General features: G+C 42.4%; 1 protein-coding gene across 8 annotated transcripts in view; it reads left to right on the top strand.

Annotated features, from left to right (window-relative positions):
• Positions 1-2,929: 2,929 nt before the first annotated feature.
• Nf1 (neurofibromin 1) overlaps positions 2,930-17,274 on the top strand; it is a 246,953-nt gene continuing 232,608 nt past the window's right edge. For 4 of the 8 annotated variants that reach the window (XM_038324990.2, XM_038324991.2, XM_038324992.2 and 1 more), the window contains exon 1: positions 2,933-3,132. In XM_038324990.2, coding sequence (XP_038180918.1) covers positions 3,073-3,132 — 60 coding nt within the window. In that variant the 5' untranslated portion in view covers positions 2,933-3,072. Of the gene's footprint in view, positions 3,133-17,274 lie in introns of all 8 variants that reach the window. The other 4 variants (XM_038324994.1, XM_038324995.1, XM_038324996.1 and 1 more) reach the window with 2 other exon arrangements.

The raw sequence follows: 17,274 nt of genomic DNA, 5'->3' as shown, positions 1-17,274 counted from the left end.
TTGCTCTTTCAGAGGACTCTGGTTTGATTCCTAGCACCCACATGGCGGCTCACAACTGTCTATTAGCTCCAGTTCCCGGGGATCTGATTCCCTCTTCTGACTCTCTCAGGCACTGCACACACATGGTACTTAGCTATACATGCAGGCACAACACTCCTACAGACAAAAATTAAAGACTCTTGGAAAAAAATATTGGCAATTTTTTATCTATTGGGGGGGGGGACACATGAGGGAGATACATTTACAACTGTACTGAACACTTACATAATCCCTAATACTACTTACTTTTGACAGTTCATACAAATAGGGGAAGTTAGGATACAAACCAAATTCTACTCAGAAGAACACACCTTTCCTCTAGATTACAGTTAGTCCAGTTGGTTTCCATAAGCTAAATTCAGACAGCTAACTTTGTTTGGCTGCACAGCATTGAAAAACGTGTATTGGCTGCCACAATGTCAAAATTAGAAGAATCTGTACATAAGTTTGGATTTCTAGCTCCTCTTCGCTAACTGGAAGTTCTAGTAATATGGGGTCAACATTCCTGCATGGCAGTATTTGTCTGGAGCTGAGTGACTTCATGGGGGGGGGGGGACACTCCTCAGTTAACCAGTCTATGCACCACCTCTGCTGCTGATTTGGGTTAGAGTCCCTATCTGCTACTGAGCATTACTTAAGGAATCGTATAGTGTAGAACAGGTTGATAGATACGTGCTATTGGTTTAAAAGACTGAGTTCAGTAGAGAGGAGGCTGGCTGAAGATTACGCCTCCATCTGCAATGAGCAGCTTGGTGTACAGAAGAGGAAAAAGCACTTGGTACACACGCACAGCAAGATGCATTAATGACACCCTGACTGGAGTCTGAGTAAAGAACGGAAGAGCAAAAGCCAGCACTTGATGTCAGAGAGGAACAGAGACAACCAGGGAAGAAACCAGACAAGGAGAAGAAGGAGACAGAGGACATTTAGCAATGGAATATTAACGAAGGGAAGGGAACCCAGGGCTCAGCCATGTCCAAGAGTTTCAAAGATGAAGGCAAAACCCCAGGGCAAAGAAGAGATAACCAGGGGTTTTCAGAAGCAAAGGGAGGCGTGGGGCTAGATGCTTAGCAGTGAAGCAGACATGTTGGCATACTATTTGGGCAGTGAGTAGGAGCTTTCTCAGGGGTCCTGGGTGGAGGACACACAGGCGGCTGTTTAATATTCATCCGCTTCTCTGCAGCACTGTCGTCATTACTGACATCATCTAAAGAAATTAGCATCCGCCTTGCATCCTTCGAGAAGGGATCATAGAAACGGCCAATCTCTGTCCTTTTTTGTTTTAGTCAAATGAAACATTAACATTCACTCTGAAAGATCACCAACCTACCCAGATGTGAAACTTCTCTTACAGATAGATCACTTTGTATATGGGCTTCGTGGATTTTCTGTGGTGAAATCAAAATTGTGGTTTTGTTTCATCTTATCACCCAGTTGGTATCTTTCTGTGTGGCTAATGGTTGATTACTACAGTGTGTGCCATGAGCATATACATACTTCTGTTTGTTTTTGAGACTAGGTGCCCTGGTTGGCTTGGAACTCATGAAGATTTGCCTCCCTCTAATAAAGGCGAGCACCTCCACACCCTGTCTGTGAGCACATTTTAACTTTGACCTAAGTAAAGTGTACTGGGGAAAATTCATTTCAAATTCAATGCCAGATACTGAGCCCCCTACCCAGGAGTGTTTCACTGCGTAGCTCTGATTGGCCTGGAACTTCCTGTGTAGAACAAACTACCTTTTGAAAGTATCCTCCCTTGTAAGAGTGCACAACCAATTCTACAGAAGGCCTTCAAACTCTGGTACTGGGCATTAGGAAGTCCCTTGTTTCTGGAGAGGCCGATTGTCCTTAAAGCCAAACCACTCTGGTATCTATCAGCTCTGATTTTGGGGAGATCCTGGAACCTCTAGGTCCCTATTCATCAGTTAGGTAAGGCTAGTTGAGCCCTACTAGAAAGGTTTGCTGAAAGGTTGAAAGTAGACGACGAATGCGTATGTATATGTTAGGCCCTTTAAAGGCTTTTTACAGTGTGGTGAATTAGTCTTCAATTTTATATTATCAGCCGTGCAAAAGTTTTCAGTTTAGTAGAGGAATTTCAGGCTGGAGATTCTAGAGTCTCTAAGAACTTGGATCGCCACTGGGTCTTGTTTTGGAATTTAAGTGACCTTAAAAAAATCACGGATTCTCTCTTGGCCTTGCATTTTCCAGTAGTCTTCAGAAGCCCCATCGACTGCGTGGCGGTGTGTGCCTTGTATCTTTAAGCGCCGAAGGAAGAGAGCCTGAACACAGCCTCCTTAAGAGATCAGCGGCAGAGATCAGCGCGCGAAGAGAAAGCCTAGCCTCAGGACACCCTAACTTCCAGCCCCGGGAGCAATCCAAGCCCGGAGGCCGGCGGGGGAAGGGCTGACCGAGGCGGCGGTGGCGACGCCAGCCGACGCTCCGGAGTCGGCTCAGATTCTCCGGCCGGAGCCCCGCGCCAGGCTAGGTGGGGAGACCGGCGGCGGAGAGGGACGCGCGCCTCGGGGCCCGGAGGAGTTAGGTGACGTCACCTCCAGGAGGACTCGCTTTTTCATTAATGAAACCGGCCGGCGCGGGCGCATGCGCGGCAGGCCCCTTCCCTCTGGCTTCCCCCTCCCCTTTCCCAGCCGCGCTCTCAATCTCGAGCTCGCTCGCTCTCCCTCTCCCCGGGCCGTGGAAAGGATCCCACTTCCGGTGGGGTGTCATGGCGGCGTCTCGGACTGTGATGGCTGAGGGGAGACGGCGCTAGTGGGGAGAGCCACCCACAACCGCCCTCCCCTCCCCGGGTTCCCCTCCCCACCCCTTCCCCCAGCCTCCTCGCCAACGCCCCCTTCCCCTGTCCCCCTCCCGGCGGGCCGCGCGGGCCCCCGTCCCCACCCCCGTGGGAACGCTAGCTGCCCGCACTCCTCAGCTGCTCGGCTCGCCGCTGCCTTCACCTCAGCGCCGCCCGCCCTCCGGCGGGTCCCGGACGCCGGCCCACCCGGCCATCCGCTGCCCCCGGGTCGCGGGGAGGACATGGCCGCACACAGGCCGGTGGAATGGGTCCAGGCCGTGGTCAGCCGCTTCGACGAGCAGGTAACGGGCCCGCGGCGGGCGGGAGGTGGGAGCGGGTGGGGGTGGGGACGCGGTGGGTGAGGGGTGGAAGGATCGGCTGCCTCGCAGGCTGCGGGGGGCTCCTCGGGCCGGGGAGGGGGGACACGAGGGGGCGGCCCGGGGATTCGGCGGTGCGCCGGGGCTCTCCTTCCCTCCTAAACCGGGGGGTGGGGCCTTGCCCATGTCCAGCCCTCCATCCCCTTTATCCCAACCCTTCCGCTTGCTCTTGGGGGAATGAGTGACCTGGGGGCGCTTTCAGGGGCGCTCCATCTGGATTTAATCGTTCTTACTCCTCCCTAGTTAGGGTTTCCCTCTTCCATTAACACCCGCCACCCTCGAAACTGGGGAAAACCAAAGGAACCCCCGGTCTATTTGTGTACGTACCCCCAGTAGGATCAGGATACTATCCCGCCCCACCCCCATTTTCTGCCCCTTAGGGGCAGGAGTAGGGAAAAGCACAGGTTTTCTTACTTTTCTGCTCCGGGGCGTCTGCTTGCTTGGAGACTCTCAAGTGCACACACTCTGAACATCTTTTTGATGTCTTTCCACTAGCGTCCCCATAGCCTGATGACACAAGGCTGCCCTTTACGTTGCGTTTGCAGGGGAAATTGTGGTTCTGAAATGATTCCCTCCCCCTTTTTCGTTCCTTGATCGTCAGCATTCCCCCCGTCCAGTCCCTGCTTGCCAGAAGTCCGAGAATGTGAATATTGGCTTTCTAAGTGAGATTGTTCCCGGAGTAAGGGGAGAAGGGCGAAAGGGAAGGGAAACAGCAGCGTTCGAGCTGCAGAGTAGGGACCTGTGACAGCTGGGCTGTGGTCCTCCTGCCGATAATTCTGCTAATGGTTTGTTGTTGTTTTGACATACTTTTGAGACTCTTCACTCTCTTCAGTGCTTGAATTATGACTGCTTGGGATGGAGGGAAAAGTTTCGTAGTTTGGGAAGGTTACTTTTTATTCGCCGTGTTTTCCCACACATTAAATTTTAAGGCTGATGAAGAGGTAATCCACGTGTAGCCTTTCATCCCTGAGAGCTAGTTTAATTTTATGCAGCTGTAGATAGTTGTGGCTGGTTTAAAGGACGGTGTCTCCCCCTCACCCTCCAGTTCTGCCCGGGAATTGTTTAGCATTGAGCCAGTCTATTTTGTTGGTTAGGTGCAGTCACAAAACTGATTATGGGAGTAGGTAGTAGGGTTTCTCTTTAATTTGACTAGAAAATATTTTTTTTTGGGGGGGGGGCTTGAGACAGGGTTTCTCTGTAGCTTTTGGAGCCTGTCCTGGAACTAGCTCTTGTAGACCAGGCTGACCTCGAACTCACAGAGATCCACCTGCCTCTGCCTCACGAGTGCAGGGATTAAAGGCATGCGCCACCACCGCACGGCCGACTAGAAAATATTTTTATAGAACTCAATCTTTTTGACCTGACAGAGTGGGAAATAGACATAGGGCGTTAAGAACCTACATAGAGCTGAATACAGTGGCGCATGCTTTTCATCCCACACAGAGGTCAGCCTGGTCTACATATTAAATTCCAGGATGCTAAGGTTACACAGGGAGATTCTATCTCAAACAGCTCCCCTCTCCCCCCAAAATAAAAAACCCTACATAGATAAAATAAAATTTCATAGCTGTCAGACTTCAAAGAGTTGGTTCATTCATCCTGCTCCCAGAACAAAAGGTATCTAAAAAAACTGTTCTGGTAACCCATCTGTTGGAGTAAATATTGCTGTGTAAATAGGCCAAATTATAGAGCATTAGATTAAAGTAGAGCATTAAATAAAGTGTTAGATTTGAAACTTGATAGGAAAGACTCGCTGTGCAGAACTTTAAAAAAAAGGGTTCAGCCGGACGGTGGTGGCGCATGCCTTTAATCCCAGCACTCGGGAGGCAGAGGCAGGCGGATCTCTGAGTTCGAGGCCAGCCTGGTCTACAAGAGCTAGTTCCAGGACAGGCTCTAGAAACTACAGGGAAACCCTGTCTCAAAAAGCAAAAAACAAACAAACAAACAAAAAAAAAAAGGGCTTAAAGGGGCTCGAGAGATGGGCTCAGTGGTTAAAAGTGCTTGATACTGAGCAGAGGACCGGGTTCAGTCTCCATCATTCATATGGTTCACATTGTAGTTCACAGTCATGTGTAACTGCAGTTTCAGGGGCTCTAATTCCCTTTCTGATCTGTGGCACCAAGCAAACATGTGGTGCACATAAATGCAGACAAAGCGCTCATATACATAAAATGAAATAAATAAAACAAAAAAAAGAGAAATATTAAAAATGTGCCTAGACCAGCGCTTCTCAGCCTGTGAGACGAGACCCCTTTGGGGATCAAACAACCCTTTCGTGTGGGAGGTTGCCTCAGGCCACCAGAAAACACAGATGTTTACATTACGATTCATAACAATAGCAAACTTATGAAGTAGCAACAAAATAATTTTGTGGTTGGGGTCACCACAACATGAGGAACTGTATTAAAAGGTCGCAGTGTTGGGAAGGTCCTTCTATGTGTAGACAACCACTGGCATAGACAAACTAAAACTGAACTCTCAAAGAGCATAGTTTTTTTTTTTTAATTGTTTTTCTTGAGCTCTACATTTTTCTCTGCTCTCCTCCCTTTCTCTCCCCTCCCCTTCAACCTTCTCCCATGGTCCCCATGCTCCAAATTTACTCAGGAGATCTTGTCTTTTTCTACTTTACATGTAGATTAGATCCATGTATATCTCTCTTAGGGTCTTCATTGTTGTCTATGTTCTCTGGGATTGTGATTTGTAGGCTGGTTTTCTTTGTTTTATGTTTAAAAACCACTTATGAATCATGAGTAATGATTGTCTTTCTGTGTCTGGGTTCCCTCCCTCAAAATGATGTTTTCTAGCTCCATCCATTTTCCTGCAAATTTCAAGATGTTATTTTTTTCTGCTGTGTAGTACTCCATTGTGTAAATGTACCACATTTTCCTTATCCATTCTTCAGTTGAGGGGCATGTAGGTTGTTTCCAGGTTCTGGCTATGACAAACAAAGCTGCTATGAACATAGTTAAGCACATGTCCTTGTGGCATGGTTGAGCATCCTTTGGGTATATACCCAAAAGTAGTACTGTTGGGTCTTAACAGTTTCAGCTCAGAATTCTACAAGATTTTCAAAGAAGAACTAATACCAATACTCCTCAGATTGTTCCACACAATAGAAACAGAAGGAATATTGACAAACTCTTTTTATGAAGTTACAATTACCCTGATATCCAAACCACATAAAGACATTACTAAGAAAGAGAATTACAGACCAGTCTCACTCATGAACATTGATTCAAAAATACTAAATAAAATTCTGGCAAATCGAATTGAAGAACACATCAGAACCATCATCCACCATGATCCAGCCAGCTTCATCCCAGAGATGCAGGGATGGTTCAACATACAAAAATCTGTCAATGTAATCCACCATATAAATAAATTGAAAATAAAAACCATATGATCATCTCATTAGATGCCGAAAAAGCTTTTGACAAAATACAACATCCCTTCATGATAAAGGTCTTGGAGTGAGCAGGGATAAAGGAACATACCTAAACATAATAAAGGCAATATACAGCAAGCCAACAGCCAACATCAAACTAAATGGAGAGAAACTCCCAGAGATCCCACTGAAATCAGGAACAAGCCAAGGTTATCTACTCTTTCCATATCTGTTCAATATAGTTCTTGAGGTCCTAGCTAGAGCATAGTAAGTAATATGTAATAGTAAGTAAGAGCATAGTCTTAATGACTCGCCTTGCAATTTTCCCTGATTTTAAAAGACTATTAATGTGTGTGTACATATGTGTGTATGTGTGTACATATGTGTGTAAGTATTTGTGTGTAGTACTCTCACAGGCCAGAAGAGGATCTGTATCTGTTGAACCTGAGTGTTATAGGTGGGTATGAGTTTCCAACTTGGGTGCTGGAAACCAAACTCTGGATCTCTGATAGAACAACGAGCAATCTAAAGTACTGAGCCATCTTTGCAGCCCCACTCAGTTTATCTTACTGTTAAAGTTTGTTTGTTGTTTTGTTTTTGAAAAACTGCAGCTGAGAGAGGTGCAGTGACATAATAGACCGAGGAGCTGTAGTGTGAGCGGTGTACTGAATGGTAGATAGATAGAGGAGTACATTTTGTAAGGATCTCATAGAATTTATTTTAATAAGCTATCCAGTGTAGTTAGAAGAGTTTACTGTTTTGTTTTCTCCCCTTTTGAGACAGGGTCTCACTGTGTGGTCCTGGCTGCTCTGGAACTCCATATACAGATCAGGCTGGTGTCACATTCACAGAGATTCCCATGTAAAATTGAAGGCATGGGCCATGATTCCTAGACAGAATTTACATTTTTACCAACGATAGAAAAAATCCTAGTATGTACTGGTATTTATATATGAGAATCTTGGTTATTTCAATTATTTTTTTAAGTTTTAAACTTTCCTGTTGTTTGTAGTTGTTTCACTGGCCTTAAGGAGTGGCAAGCTGCTTCTTACTGTAGCCAGCAATGTACATGTGAGCTGCTTCTTATTGTAGCCAGCAATGTACATGTGAGCTGCTTCTTACTGTAGCCAGCAATGTACATGTGAGCTGCTTCTTACTGTGGCCAGCAATGTACATGTGAGCTGCTTCTTACTGTGGCCAGCAATGTACATGTGAGCTGCTTCTTACTGTAGCCAGCACATGTACGTGTGAGCTGCTTCAGTCACTGCAGCATGAACACATGTTAAGATGACAGCTCAGTTTATGACAGCATGGATGGCTGTGTTTGTATTACTAGCCACCGTGATGACAGGCATACTGAACTTCAGTGGAAATTAATTAGAAATTTGATGCACTTTGTGCATCAGACCTGATTAAATACAAATATAATAAGCCAGGCAGTGGTGGCACACACTTTTAATCCCAGCACTTGGGAGACAGAGGCAGGTGGGTCTCTGTGAGTTCAAGGCCGGCCTGGTCTACAAGAGCTAGTTCCAGGACAGGTTCCAAAGCCACAGAGAAACCCTGTCTCAAAAAACAAAAAAAACCAAAAATCATCCCCCCAACCCTCCCCCAACAAACTTAGTAATCTACCATGGAGCTGCATCTCTAACCTTTCGAAAATTTATTTTGTTCATTTTGACATTTTGAGCTCATTGATGTTATCTGATTAGAATGCTTGTAGGTGTAATATTTATGTCCTAATGAGTATATGTTGCCAGTTTTAGAAGTAATTCATTTTTTTAAATTGGGAAATGGCATTTGCAAAAGTAGATAGAAACTGAATGGAATAGATACATATTCTGTTTTTTTCTTAATCTGCTTTTAGGTCAGATAAGTGTTTGAGCTAAAACTGGTCCGTTTTAAGTGTATAGATTGGCCCTGTGGTTCAATAGCTGTTTTTAAAAATTATTATTATTCTATGTGTATGGGTGTTTTGTTGGCCTGTTTGTATGTGTACCACATTCATGCAGTCCTGACAGAACCCAGAAGAGGACATCTGATTCTCTGGTATTGGAGTTTCAGCAGGTTGTGAACTTCCATGTGGTGCTAGGAATTGAACCCTGGCCCTTTGGTAGGACAGCCAGTGCTCACCTAACTCTGTGCCTTGTTGGTTTCTGTTTTTATTTATTTATTTATTTATTTATTTTTTGAGATGGGGTTTCTCTGTGTTTTTCTGGCTGTCCTTGAACTCTCTCTAGACCAGACTGGCCTTGAATTTACAGAAATCTCTGCCTCCTGAGTACTGGAATTAAAGGTGTGTGACACCACCTTCTGCAGGTTTCTCTGGGATTTTTATTTCTGGAAGAGAATAAAGAAAAACATGGATATTTGAAAGCATTTTAAAAAATAATTTATTTACTTTTATGTTCATTGGTGTTTAGCCTGCATGCATGTCAGTATGAAGGTGTCGGATCCTCTGGAACTGAAGTTCCAGACAGCTGTGGAACGGTCATGTGGGTGTTAGGAATTGAAGCAGGATCCTTTGGAAGAGTAGCCAGTGCTCTTAAGCACTGAGCCATCTCTCCAGTCCCAAAAGTTTATTTTATTTATTTTTATTTTTAAATGGCATTATCCCAAATGATTTGTTGTAAGTAGGTTCATTTAAAGCAATATTTCTTTCTTTTAGTTTTTCTTTTTTTTTTTTTTTTTTTTGGTTTTTCGAGACAGGGTTTCTCTGCAGCTCTTTTAGAGCCTGTCCTGGACCTAGCTCTTGTAGACCAGGCTGGCCTCGAACTCACAGAGATCCGCCTGCCTCTGCCTCCCGAGTGTTGGGATTAAAGGCGTGCGCCACCACCGCCCGGCTAGTTTTTCTTTCTTTTCGTCTGTCTGTCTTTGTTTTTATGAGACAGGGTTTCTCTTTATATCCTGATCTGTCCTGAAACTTGCTCTGTATACCAGGCTGGACTTGAACTCACAGAGATCCACCTGCCTCCGCTTCCCAAGTGCACCACTACTGCCAGACTGAGAATAGGTATTCTTAATCACTTAGCTGTCTCTCCGGTCCTAAATCATTATTTTCATGCAGTGCGCTGGGTTAGCAGGTAAAAAAGCACTGATGACATAAGTTTGATTTTTCAGGACCCACTTGGTAGAAAGAGAACATTGATTCCCTTTAAATTCTTCTGTGACCTCCACAAGTTAGTTGCACTGAGGCATTCAAGTGTCACAGAATAGTAAAAAATTAAATTTATTAAAATGCATTATTTTCCATATCTAGGCAAGTGAACCAATTATAAAAGTAAAAAAATACAAGCCGGGCGGTGGTGGCGCACGCCTTTAATCCCAGCACTCGGGAGGCAGAGGCAGGCGGATCTCTGAGTTCGAGACCAGCCTGGTCTACAAGAGCTAGTTCCAGGACAGGCTCTAGAAACTACAGGGAAACCCTGTCTCGAAAAACCAAAAAAAAAAAAAAAAAAAAAAAAAAAGGTAAAAATATACGTAGACTTTTTTTAATTTAATGGAATAAAATTCAGTTTTTTTCCCTGGTAGATTCTGGCTATGTAGCTCTGGCTGTTTGGGAGTTATGTAGAACAAGTTGGCCTTGTACTCATAGACATCACCCCTACCCTCCACCCCCATGCTGAAATTAAAGGTGTGTCTACCATGTCTGGCTGTGTAAAATCTAATTTTTAAATTTATAATAGCATGTTGTTCATCCCTGTACATTGAATGCTAATCAGAATGCCCTGTGAATACTATGTGGTGGAGAGCTCACAGTAAAAAATGTTAAATAAGTATTTTCAATGTTACAAATCCCACGCTAATTGATCACATAAATTTGTAAAAATTCAAAGTTATTTTGGGTTATAGAAAGACTGTATTCTCCTTAACTACTGGTCTGCGATTTTTATAAGACTTTAAGAACATTGAAATATATCCTTTTTTTTGTGTTGAGGGAATAATGCTTATTCTTTTGCAATTCATCTTTTAAAACAATTTCTTCTAGCTAATTCTCAATTGACATCCTGTTCTCTCTACTTGATTTAGGATTTTCCCTTTCACTTTTAAACATACGTTTTCCCCTTTTTTGGAAATGTTTCCTTTTCCTGCAGCGTTAGACTTTCTCACTGGGAACTACTCTTCCTTTCCTTGCTAGAACTGCCTATCTACTGCTTACTCACTCATCTACTTCATAGCTGTAAAAACTGGCTTTGCTTCATCCCTTCTGAATTGCTACTGTCTTGAAAAGGATTTTTTTATTTTTTTTAAAAAAACACAGTCTTTACACAGTTGTCATAACCATTGTACTCTATCTTTCTTCCAAGTTCTCGACACAGCTCTTTTGTTGTACACATCCAGCTCCTTATGCATCAGTGTGATAATCAGCGTGAACAGATGTTCTTCCCTCCCCTTCTCTTCCTTTGCCCCTTCCTTCTTTGAGAAGGTCTTACTGGGTAGTGTGGGCTGTCCTTGAACTCTCTGGGTAGCTGAAGCTGGCCACCTCTTCCCAGCTCCCAGAGTGCTGGGGTAATAGGTGTGAACTGTACCTGGCCAGATGTGCTTTTTCTAATAGCTTTACCTGTTATTGAACTGGGTTTCTAAACAGGAGCCTGAGTTTTGCGGTTGTTCAGTGTTTTTGTTCAAATGCTAGCTGTTAGTTCTCACATAGATCCTGTCTTCATCTATTGAAAAGGAACACAGCAGAAAATCTTTAAGGTTTTTTTCAGGTTTGTTTATTTTTATTTATTTTGTTTTGACAGGTTTCTCTCTGTAGCTCTGGCTGTCCTGAAACTCACTTTGTAGACCAGGCTGGCCTCTGCCTTCTGAGTGCTGGGATTAAAGGTGTGTGCCACCACTGCTCAGCAAAAATTATTATTATTATTATTATTATTATTATTATTATTATTATTATTATTATTTTTAATGAAGTCTTAGTTTTCTTTTATAAAATTGGCCACTGAACTTAGGGTCTTGTGCATGTTAGGTAAGTGCTTGTTCACTAAGTTGGGTACCCAGCTCTTTTTGTCATATTTAATTTTGAGATGGAGTCTCACTAAGCCAGGCTAGACTTGAATTTGCTGTGTAGTTTAGGCTGGCCTTAAATTTCAGCTCTTCCTGCCTCAGCCTCAAGGGTAGCTAGGATTACAGGTGTGGGCCACCACACCCTGCTACAGTCTTTTAAAAGACACTTCTTGATTTCTTATATGGGATTTTATAGAACCACACTGCACATAGGCCTTAGGAGACTTGGTTGAACAAAATTTTGTTTTGTGTTCTTATCAGATAGGGTGCAAACTTTGTGAAAAGGTTAGTGAACATATCTAGACCTCTGTTGGATGTTCATGGTCACCCTAGTGCCAAGCATAGTCAGAGTTAACACAGTGCATCATCAGTGGCACATTTTGTCCCATTGTGATCCCCTCACCCCCCAGGGTCTCACTGTGTAGCTCTGGCTGGCCTGGAATTCACTGTGTAGACCAGGCTGGCCTTGAACTCACAGAGATCTGTCTGCCTCTGCCTCCTGGGAATAAAGGCATATGCCACCACTGCCCAGCAAGTGTGTGGTTTTTATATGATTAAGGCTGGGGGCTGGAGTGGCTAAAAAAGAGTGAAAATTTTGCCTTTGTTTTAAATGTTGAAAGAATTTTATTCATTGTCTATAATTAGGAAATGTTGACTAGGAATGGATTTTTTTTTTTTTTTTTTTGGTTTTTCAAGACAGGGTTTCTCTGCATCTTTTTTAGAGCCTGTCCTGGAACTAGTTTGGCGGAGGAATTTAAATGTGTTTCAATTTCCCCCACAGTCGGAACATATATTTTGAATCCAGTTTGAGATTGGATTAACTACTTTGTGATCTTGGATTTGTCACTTTTTTTTTTTTTGCTTTTTGAGACATGGTTTCTCTATGTATCAATCTGGTTGTCTCGGAACTCCTTTTGTAGACCAGGCTGGCCTCAAACTCGCTGAGATCTGCCTGCCTCTGTCTCCCAAGTGCTGGGATTAAAGGCAAAGGCATGCACCACCAGTGACTGGCATCATTCATTCATTCATTCATTCATTCATTCATTCATTTTTGGAGACAGGGTTTCTATGTGTTCTTGGCTGTCCTGGAACTTGCTTTGTAGACCAGGCTGGCTCCAATTCACAGACATCCACCTGCCTCTGCCTTCCAAGTCTTGGGATTAAAGGTGTGCACAACAACAGCTTCTTATATATTTATTGACTTGCATTTTTACTAAGGAGAGTGACTAGTCTCTAGATATTTCTTGGAATGTATGTTGGTTATCCTTTAGCCTTTGTTGACAAATACTTAGAGTACTGGTAGCATTCTTTTATAATTTACAGATCTCAGTAATCCGTTTTTTTCTGCTTTATCATCTACTTGGTGGCATACATGTAATATGGTCTTCAAGTTTGGGAAGTACAGTAAAATAAGGTTGTGTGAATTGGGCCAGCATTGGACCATTTTGTGCTTTAAGTATTCCATTTTTTTACATAATTATATACCTTCAAAATTTATTGCTATTAGCCTGGCAGTGGTGGTGCACACCTTTAATCCCAGCACTCTGGAGGCAGAAGCAGGCAGATCTCAGCGAGTTCGAGGCCAGCCCGGTCTACATATGAGTTTAAGGACAGCCAAGGCTACACAAATAAACCCTTTCTTGAAAAATAATACAAAAAATTATTAATTTTTTGCTTGAGTTTTTGAGACAGGGTTTCTCTATGTGTAGCCCTGGCTATCCTGGAACTTGCTCTATAGACCAGGCTGGCCTCTGGCTTCAAACTCAGAGATTCACCAGCCTCTGCCTCGTGTGTATGTGTGTGTGTGTGTGTGTGTGTGTGTGTGTGTATTCTGTATTATTATTATTATTATGTGTTTGTGTACACACACGAACCATGATTTACAGAGATCAGGACAACATGTAAGAGTTGTTTTTCTTTTTTATCATGTGGATTCCAGGGATTGAATTTAGGTCAGCAGTCTTGGCAGTAAGTCATTGAGCTAACTCAACAATCCAGGATTATTTTTCTTAATTTGCTTTTGAAAAAATGTGCATTACATGAAGAATTTTGTTGTTAATGCAGAAGCTTAGTGGTATACATAGTAAGCCATTATAATGCTTTATTTTTACATCTTTAAATTACTCAAACTGTGATGGGGACATTCTTGTTGTAGCCTTCAGAGGTTTTGTATAGGCCATATTGTTGAATTATAACAATATGTTTTTTTAAGGGTACATGGTGTTTTAATTAAAAACAAGGTTTTTCGTGTGTATGCCATGTTTATTTTTCATTGAGAGTTTTGTGTTTGTATATGTATAAGTCAAGGAATGAGAGGTATAGGAAGGCTTTTTTTTAAACGGAAGTTTAAGAAGGAGAATGTTCTATAAAAAAAGTGAAGGGGAGGTTTGTGGTCAACTTAAACTGTTAAAAGGCTTAGGATCAATACTGAAGTAGAATATGGGCATTTTAAGCTATTTGCAAGGGATTGACTTGTTCATAAAAGCATTGTGTTGTTTCATGTGACTTCTTTTAGAACACCCTTGTTTTTTTAGGGAAGGGAACGGTCAGACATAGTTTGACCTTGAGAACTGAAAAGTTGTATTGTAGTAAATGTGAACTGATGGGTGGTTTCAGTGTCCTGTAAGTCCCTGTATCATTGTGGCACAGAGTCTGAAGTAGTAACTGGCTTTTATTGTATTCCACTGAAGTGTCTTAGAGTGTGTGCAGTAGACTGGTTATATATTCTTTTTTAAAAAACATTAATTAATTAATTAATTAATTTATTTATTTAGTATGCAGCATTCTGCCTCCATTTATGCCCGCACGCCAGAAGAGGGTGCCAGATCTCATTACAGATGGTTGTGAGCCACCATGTGGTTGCTGGGAATTGAACTCAGGACCTCTGGAAGAGCAGCCAGTGCCCTTAACCACTGAGCCATCTCTTCAGCCCCTATTCTTTTATTTTATTTATTTATTTATTTATTTATTTATTTATTTATTTATTTATTTATTTTTTTGGTTTTTCGAGACAGGGTTTCCCTATAGTTTCTAGAGCTTGTCCTGGAACTAGCTCTTGTAGACCAGGCTGGCCTCGAACTCAGAGATCCGCCTGCCTCTGCCTCCCGAGTGCTGGGATTAAAGGCGTGAGCCACCACCGCCCGGCTCTTTTATTTTATTTTATTTTATTTTATTTTATGTGCACTAATGTTTTGCCATGGGTTTCGAGTCTCCTGGAACTGGAGTTACAGGCAGTTGTAAGCTGCCATGTGGGTGCTGGGAATTGAACCTAGGTCCTCTGGAAGAGCAGTCAGTGCCCTTAAAAGCTGAGTCATCTCTCCAGCCCCTACTGAATATATCTGACCACTTAAAATGTTCTATGTAAGCTGGGTGGTGCACAGGCTGGTGGATCTCTGAGTTCAAGGGTGGCTGGTTTACATGGTTAAACACACACACACCCACCCACCCACCCACCCACCCACCCCGCTGCGATAGATAAAGTTATGTGCTTTGAGTGTAAGTAAAAGTGACTTTTGAGCCTTTGGTTATACCATCAAAAGAACTGTTGAGACAGATAGCCCCAAGCTAATTTGCAATTCCACCTAGTTATAATGAAGACTTTAAAATGCTACCACCCCTCCCCCCCCATAAATTGTACTAATTACCTCTCAGTAGAAGGAAGAAACGTCAGGTGCTAACTTTCAGAGTGAATGTTTTCTAGAGACGACAGTCTGGCACTCCTAGTTTGACTGGGGTTTGCTGCTATAGCCAACAAGCTGTTGCTTGCCCTTACTCATATTTTATAGCTTTGGGTGACTTAGCCTTATTGAATTCAGAGAACTTATTTTTCCTGAGGAAATGGTCTCTTATTTCACCCTACCACCTGCCCAACAACCAAATGAGATGGTATATCTAGTGCATGAGACAAGATGTTGATTTCATCAATAGCAGTACAGTTATGGTGAAGAAAAATGACTTATTTTTAATTATAATTCTATACCTAGGTAATGATCTTTTGAGCAATTATGTCTCAGCAATTTCAAGCGATGCTTTTCTGTTTAATTGTTGACAGATTTTCATGGGTTGTCCTCAAAAGTAATTGGGGCGTAAGAAAATAATTCTTACCGCCTCGGGTTTGCAGTAAATTTTGTAATATGGAAAAATGCCCTTCTCTGTGCAATAGTGTGACCGTGGCCACTTTACTCTGTATCACTTTTCTATGCTTTCATCTGTACAATGGGAATAACACCTGTCTTATCCACATCGTGAGCTCCTTTAGTGTATTCAGTGTGACTCTTTTACATGGACGCTATAGATAGTCACAAGAATGTATCCCATTTGTGTGGTGGTATCTACCCTTTCAAGCTTGGCGATGATCATTTCTATATACAACTTGTAAGATGAGGGATTCTTTGATGCTGCTTCTCAGCTGCATCCCATTTTTTACCTTTTTTGTTCACATTAGAAAATATTGTTCCATTCTGCTTGGGTTGGCTATGTGTTAGAGGATTTAAACACAGAATCCTTAAAATTTCAACTGAAAATATTTTTGTTTGTGTGGATATGCACATGACATGGGGCATGTGTGGAGTTCAGAGGACAACTTTGTGGGTTCATTTCTCTCCTCCTACCTTTATGTTACTGAACTTAGGTTACCAGGCCTGCATGGTAAGTGCTTTACATGCCAAGTTGTCTCCCTGGTCCCAGCCCCCCCCCCCTTTTTTCCAGTTTTTGAAGTAGGTCTACAGTAGCCCAAGTTGGTTTCAAACTTGACTTCTTGCTTTATCTTCCTTAGTGCTGAGGTTATTAGTGTGTACAAATAAGTTGGTTAGTTGGTTTTCTCCTCTTTTTTGAGACGTGGTCTTATGTTAATGACCTTGAACTTCTGATTTTCCTGCCTCTACCTTCCAAGTACAGGGCTCACAGATGTGCAACATCACATCTGGTTTGTATAGTACATTCCACTTAGAATTTGATTATACTTGAAACAGCTCTTTGAAGTTTGGTAGTATTAAAGTACCTTCTAGTGAGTTCCTGGGTGGTTTTGCTTTTATTTCTGATTCTCTACTTTTTCAGTTTTTATTTTTCTGTTTAGCAATTCTCTAGTCTTCATTTTTAATTAAGACAGGGTTTCTAACTTGTTATATACCCGTGGATGACATTGAACTTCTGACCCTCCTACTTACCTCCAGAATTTTGAGAGTATAGTCCTGTGCAGCGCCTTTTTTCTGGGATGCTATGCAAATACTCTACAAATTGAGCTGTATCCATAGTCTGTTGTCTTCATTTTTAGAGTATTATTTTTTTGCTATTGCCTTTATCAATTCTTTTCTCTTCTACTTTGGGTCTAGGAAAATGTGCTTTTATGTATCATGTAGATCTTAATCTTTTTGGATAATTGATAAAGGAGTAGGGAAAGAGAAGCATTTGTGTTTCTTGGTTGTGGTCTTTCACAAGTGAATTTTCAGGTAATAGGGAGAGAAAATAGGTTTTATTTTGATCAAATGTTGGCAGCAAAAATCACTGAAGACCAGAGTTCTCTTTTCTACCTTGATGTAAACTACCTTTGTGAAATGTGAGTCTCCTGAATTCTGAGGCTGTCTGATATAGAAAGTGGAAGTATAATCTTGGCAGTTCAAATACTTTATAATTCTTCAAGTGTGTCATTTTTTGTCTTTTTTTTTGAGCTAGTCCTCTGA

Source organism: Arvicola amphibius, chromosome 4, assembly GCF_903992535.2.
Source record: "Arvicola amphibius chromosome 4, mArvAmp1.2, whole genome shotgun sequence".
Classification (NCBI taxonomy): Eukaryota; Metazoa; Chordata; class Mammalia; order Rodentia; family Cricetidae; genus Arvicola; species Arvicola amphibius.
Note: the sequence above shows the minus strand (reverse complement) of the source record. Positions and strands in the feature narration are given on the sequence as shown.